The 5,968-nt window shown below is 40.2% G+C and overlaps 1 protein-coding gene across 1 annotated transcript; it reads right to left on the reverse strand.

The window, feature by feature from the left end:
• Positions 1-380: 380 nt before the first annotated feature.
• Positions 381-5,177, reverse strand: LOC149813701 (protein kinase PINOID-like). The gene is made up of 2 exons (XM_089991185.1): positions 4,663-5,177; positions 381-1,119 (listed from the first exon to the last, which is right to left on the reverse strand). The coding sequence occupies exons 1-2, from the start codon at positions 5,175-5,177 to the stop codon at positions 381-383; spliced, it is 1,254 nt and encodes a 417-aa protein (XP_089847311.1).
• Positions 5,178-5,968: the final 791 nt, after the last annotated feature.

The raw sequence follows: 5,968 nt of genomic DNA on the forward strand, positions 1-5,968 counted from the left end.
TAGCCAATTCTTTCATACCAATGTGTGGAATGGCTCAATTTCAAAAAGAGGTAAAAAAAGGTTCAATATTGTTTTAATTCTATAAATTGAATGAAAAAAAAACAATCTTTCATGTTTAATTAATTCTTCCAGTTTTCTAAAGTGCTTAATTCATTGATTTGGTTTTCATAGTTTTATTGAAAAAATGCATTTTTGAAGAGAGGCCACTCATGGAGATAGCATGAATTTGGTAGGATCGTTCATGTGGGAACGTTCTAAGTAAAACAGCAACTGTGATTCATTAAATTAAACTCATATACATATAACATAGATTATGAATATCTATGCCTTCAAAATTTTCACTATGATACATATATCAAAACCAATCACCGGAATAACCCTTAGTAGTAATCAACCCTAGCCATCTTCTTGCTCTTGTTCTTCTTCTTGTTCTCTATCTTTGCTGCTTGTCGACCACCCGGAACTTCGGGCGGCTTCGAGCACCGGATCTTCGCAAAATTCATCCCTTTGAAGAAGGGATGGCTCTTTAGTTCTGCCGCGCCGCTTCTCGATCCCAGCCTCCGGTGGGGGTCCTTCACCAGCAAGCTGGAAATCAAGCTCCTGGCATCGCATTCCGCCGGGTATTCGGCAGAGGAAACGTCGGCCTGCGGAAACTTTAGCTGCTTCTGCACTATATTCTTCAGCGTCTCGCGTTTGTTCGTGCCGGCGAATGGCGTAAACCCGTAAATCATCTCGTATAGGAAGACACCAAATGCCCACCAATCCACAGCGCTGCCATGTGACTCGCCGGATGCAACTTCCGGCGAGACGTACTCGTGAGTGCCAACGAAGGAATGGGACAGAGTTCCAGCCGGTTCGGCCGTGAAAACCCCGGCTTTTGATTGTTTCCGCTTGCTTCCTGGGATGCACATGAGAGGGAAGCACGGAAGGGAGGTCAATCGATCTTCCTCGGGTGTTTCGATCGACGGCTTGGATTCTCCGATCAAGGAGAGGTCAAAGTCTGAGAGCATGATGTGGCCGTCGGATCTTATAAGGACATTCTCTGGTTTCAGGTCTCTGTAGATGACTCCCAGCATGTGCAGGTATTCGAGAGCGAGAAGAACTTCTGCAGCGTAGAACCTGAAATTTGGAGGCATTTTTTTAGTCGTAATTCTCATCAACTTTTGATAAGATATCAACAAGTTTATGTAATGAAAAGCTAGTGAAATACTTGCATTCCTTGATGAGGAACATGTTGAGAGAGAGAGAGAGATCCTAACCAATTTATGCTCTTAAGTCAACTGTCCTAAATACTAAAAGAAAAAAATCATAGTTGCAGGTGTTTTTTTGCTTAACCTGATAGCAGATGAGTTTATCATCACTCTTTCTACCAAGCAGCATACTTAGTATCCAAATGCTTTAACAAAAAATAACTTGAAGATTTTATTGTACCCCTTCTTTCTTCTTCTTCTTTTCTTTTTTTTTTTTTTTGTGTGTGTGTGTGTGTGTGGGGGGGGGGGGGGTTGTAAATGATTTGGTGCAAGATGACCATTTATTTTTAAAGCTCTCTTTAAACCCATCTTAACATGAAAAATACTTAATCAATATACGTTTTCGATCAAATTAATAAGCTGTAGAGAATATGTACAGGTCCATATTAAACAAAAAAAAGACCACAAACTATTTTGGAACTAATTAGGATGGTGTTATATATATATATATATATATATATATATATATATATATATATATAGAGAGAGAGAGAGAGAGAGAGAGAGAGAATGGAAATTGTGACAAATATTTAATGTTGGTTGAAAAAACAGCATCTATGGTGCAATCTTTTAAGTAAATTGGTGCCACTATGTTTATAGAATGGCTGAAAGATCACGCGACATGTTTCATAACTCGTCTACGAGAAAGAACAAAAAGGCATTTTCGAATAGGAAAACTGGGGGAACAAGCATCGCCTTTCAAACGAGCAACAGCACAAGTTGTGCTTTTAAAAATAGCACCAATAATTAATTGGGGGAGACCGAGCAAATGGTACTTTTCAGTTTTGTCAAGACTTCAAATGACCCTCACCCCATGGCCATGATGCAAACTGAACTCAATATTGGACCATCTTTTGGCAAAAGGGTTGTGGGCCCTAGTAACTTTTACCTAGCCTTTTACATTTCTTGTGGCCATATTTATGCATGTAGTGTGATTGCCACCATTGAACTGTGTCATAGATTCTCAGTATGGATGACCATATCACCCAGAATACACAGACAGCAGATGACACACCTAACTGTTTCATTCAAAAAGACACCATGACACATAATATTATACAGCATTAATTGCAACCATATTCTAATGACATTAACTTTTTGACGAATTTGATTCAATCAGACAAGCACGCTATCAGCCATGTTTCTCAATTATCAGACATAATAATGTAATGATGACTGCAACTCTTCTACTATAGAGCATACAAAACAAACATATAGGACACGTAACAAACAGGGAGTGTTTAAGCTTGTCGTGTTCTTGTGCTGAGTCGAGCCTAGCCCGAATTGACACATTTACAAGAAGAAAAATCTAAACTAAAGATCATAATAGAATTTGAACTCTAAACCTATTAAGAAAACTCAAACTGGCTCATTTACAAAATGAATGCATTGTTTTAAAGATGTAAACAATAGGATTTGAACTTTAAGCTTATTGCTTAGAAGCCTAATATTTTAACCATCTGCACTATATGATATAAAATACATGTAAAATATATACATTACTAGTTAATGAGCCTATACAAGCTAAGCTAAGTTGAACACCCATTGTTCATGTTCGACTTGTCAAATCTATTTCATGAATTGGAACAAGCTCTTTACATGACGAACATGAGTGGCTTGACTCATTTCCCAGCCCTACAGACACATCATCAGTCCAAACCACAGAAAACATCCCCATAATTCTGAATCACAAAGAGATAGAAATGCCATAGGCGTTCGCCAAGCTAGGATGAAAGCCGATAGCTAAATTCAAAAACCATTATAAGAAAACATTTCGAAAACTTTTCTACGTTGATTAAACCATCCCAATACTAGATGATCAAATGAACATTTAAATCATCTGGATGATGACACGTGTCATGGTACTAGTATCCGACCCTTTATTGCTTAGCTAAAGAAAAGGTCAACCTCCTCTATCGTTCAGCTTTCCTATTATATACAGCAGAAAACCTAGGGTTAGGGCTAGGGTACACTTCCATGTAGGGCACGATGTTCTATTATAGAAATAATTAAGTGGGGCAGGTAGAATCATTACGGAACCAAGGAGGAAAGATTGGCACAATGAAAGGCTGTATGTCCTTTTCTCATGAGATTGAGCCGTTGACATATTTGGAAATGAATTGAATTCATTGCCTCCTCGATCGAAGAGGAAGCAAAAGCCATAGATTTCACAAAGCACCAAGTTCAAAACAAGATGTAAGAGTTTCAAAGAGGGGTCCCCCGAGTGACCAATCTGCGTAAATTAGGCTGACTTTGATGCCTGAGGAGGGGGGAAGATGAAGAATATATTTCCCTCGAACAGAGCAAGAACTGGAGAGAAAGGGGACACGGATTTGCTGAAAATCATAAACAAACATGTTTTTATAATCAGTGGTGGATTTCTTGATTGATTAATTAATGGGAAATGTGGCTTGCAGTCGAAACATGAATTTAAGAGCACCAAATAACAGTTTATAGGAGACTGTACAGATGACCATATGGACAGAAATCAGCTCCAATACCCAAAAAGAAAAAGAAAAAAACAAGAAAAAATGATCAACTCATATGTGAATGCAGGACCGAGATTTTAGTCCCAACAAATCTAGAAGTTTGATGGGTTCATAATTTATTGCATGGAACCCTAGGGATCGAGATTATCTAAATGAAAACTATGGGATCTTCTTAGATCGGACGGTCAAGGTTCTGAAAGAACATTTCAAAGTGCCCCGAAGTTTATTTGACACATCTTGCTTGGATGAGGGGTTTATGCTTGTTTTCAACACAACATAAAGTTCAGAGAAAAAATAAGGGTGTCACTAGATTTACTGGGATTCGGATTCCGGCATGGGCATTCCAACCAAGGTCAGTCTCTTGGATGTTTGGATGCTTTTCCAAAACAGCTGCTCAAGTTCTACACTAGACCCTTGTAAACTAAAACCTGTCACATCTGCCCTACATCCAAGTCTAGACAGGTTCAATTTCCTAAGAAATCAAACTTCAACCCGAAATCAGAGTGAAAAGTATCCAAACACTCGACTTGATCTTATCCAAAGCACTTGCCCACAAGGGCTCCGCTCATCTGCTAGGGACGACTTGTGAATGTCACCAAGTTGATGGGATATCACAAGTTAGAAACCCAAGGGAAGCGGCATCCCTTGCTAAGCTGGGTTTACTCCCAAATGGGCAGGAGGGACCTCAAAAGTTTTACCAACCAGAGTTCAGCCAATGTGCGATCAGTGCTGGGGGTTTTCCCTTGGATTATCCAAAAAAAAAAAGTATCCAAACGCTCCCTCAAAGGGCATCACCATAGAAAAGTCTCAGCAGATTCAATAGCCTAAGATATCCAACTTCCTTGGAATTCAGAGTCAAACTATCCAAACAACCCTTAAAGAAAATCATCACCAAAGTCTCAGGCAGAGAGGGGGGATCATACCTTGCAGAAGACAGAGCAAACTTGGCCCCTCTCTGCCTGTGGCGCAACGAGTGCAGGTCCCCACCTGAGCAGAACTCCATAACTAGGAAGGAGAAGTGGGAAGCCTCAAACTCAGCGTAGAGGGTAGGCAGGAAAGGATGGTCCACCATCCTCAGTACCTTCCTCTCCACCTCCGCCCTCCTCACCTTCCCTTTCCTCACAACCACCTCCTTGTCCACCACCTTCATTGCATAATACAATCCACCACTACCACCCTCTTCTTCCTCATTTTTGCTCTCCTTCAAGCAACAAAGGAAGACGTTCCCCATGTCTCCTTCTCCCACACTCCTCAAGACCCTGAAATCATCCACGCTCACCTTCCCCCTTTTCTTCTTCTCCACCATCCTGATTGCCTCCCTGCTCGAGTCCTTCGAACGGTGCCTTCTCACACCGTGATTGCCGGTTGTGAGTTCCATGTCTATAGGGAAGAAGCTGGAGTAGCTATCACTGCTGCAACTCTTGCACGAGTTCCTCATGTCTGAATCAGAATCACGAAGGAAGTAAACATAGCTTGGTTTTGATCACCCCCAACCTTCTTCTCTTCTTCGCCTTATTTCTACAACCTTCTCTATTGTTGATCACCGTTTCTCATTTATAGAGTAGCGTTCTTCTTCTTCTTCTTCTTCTTCTTCTTCTTCTTCTTCTTCTTCTTCTTCTTCTTCTTCTTCTTTTGACTCAAATGAGGTTTAGAGAGACTCTCTGATAGTTTAGAACAGCAAACGGAAGCCTATATAACCTGTGTAAAGGAGAAAATTTAACTCAGAATGGGATGAAAGTGAAACTGTGCCTTCATATATTAGAGAGAGAGAGAGAGAGAGAAAATGGTGGAAATCTGCCATTTTTTTTGTGAATTTTATAGGAAAGTTTCCGCTTCCACGTTGCTCTCGTGGGGACAAAACACACACACACACACACACACACACACACACACACACAGAGTAGGTGGGAATAATTAATGAGTTTACTAATTTTGAAAAAGAAGATTACCACTACAAAAGATTTGATCCTATACAGAGGTTTGGAATCTGATTTCCATCTCAACTTGGTGTTTTGAGAGTTATCTTGTAGCATTCACCACCCTTATCTGCAAGAGACATAAACCACGATAAAAATCCTGCGAAACATGAGGAAAAAAAAACGCCAAAATTTCACCAACAACCAGAAAAAATTTTCTCCCTGCTTCCTCATTACGTATCCAGGAAACCAAGATTTCGTTCTAAGGTAGCCACTAAAGAACGAACCTTTTTATCTTACAGAGCTTGCTTCA

The sequence above is a fragment of the Nuphar pumila genome, chromosome 16 (assembly GCF_984573655.1).
Source record: "Nuphar pumila chromosome 16, dmNupPumi1.hap1.1, whole genome shotgun sequence".
Lineage (NCBI taxonomy): Eukaryota > Viridiplantae > Streptophyta > Magnoliopsida > Nymphaeales > Nymphaeaceae > Nuphar > Nuphar pumila.

Excerpts from the sequence above, each read along its gene's own strand:
- LOC149813701 (XM_089991185.1), bottom strand. The coding sequence starts at position 5,177 with ATGAGGAACTCGTGCAAGAGTTGCAGCAGTGATAGCTACTCCAGCTTC. Across the intron at positions 1,120-4,662 it reads TTTGCTCTGTCTTCTGCAAG|GTTCTACGCTGCAGAAGTTC; the intron begins GTATGATCCCCC and ends TCCAAATTTCAG.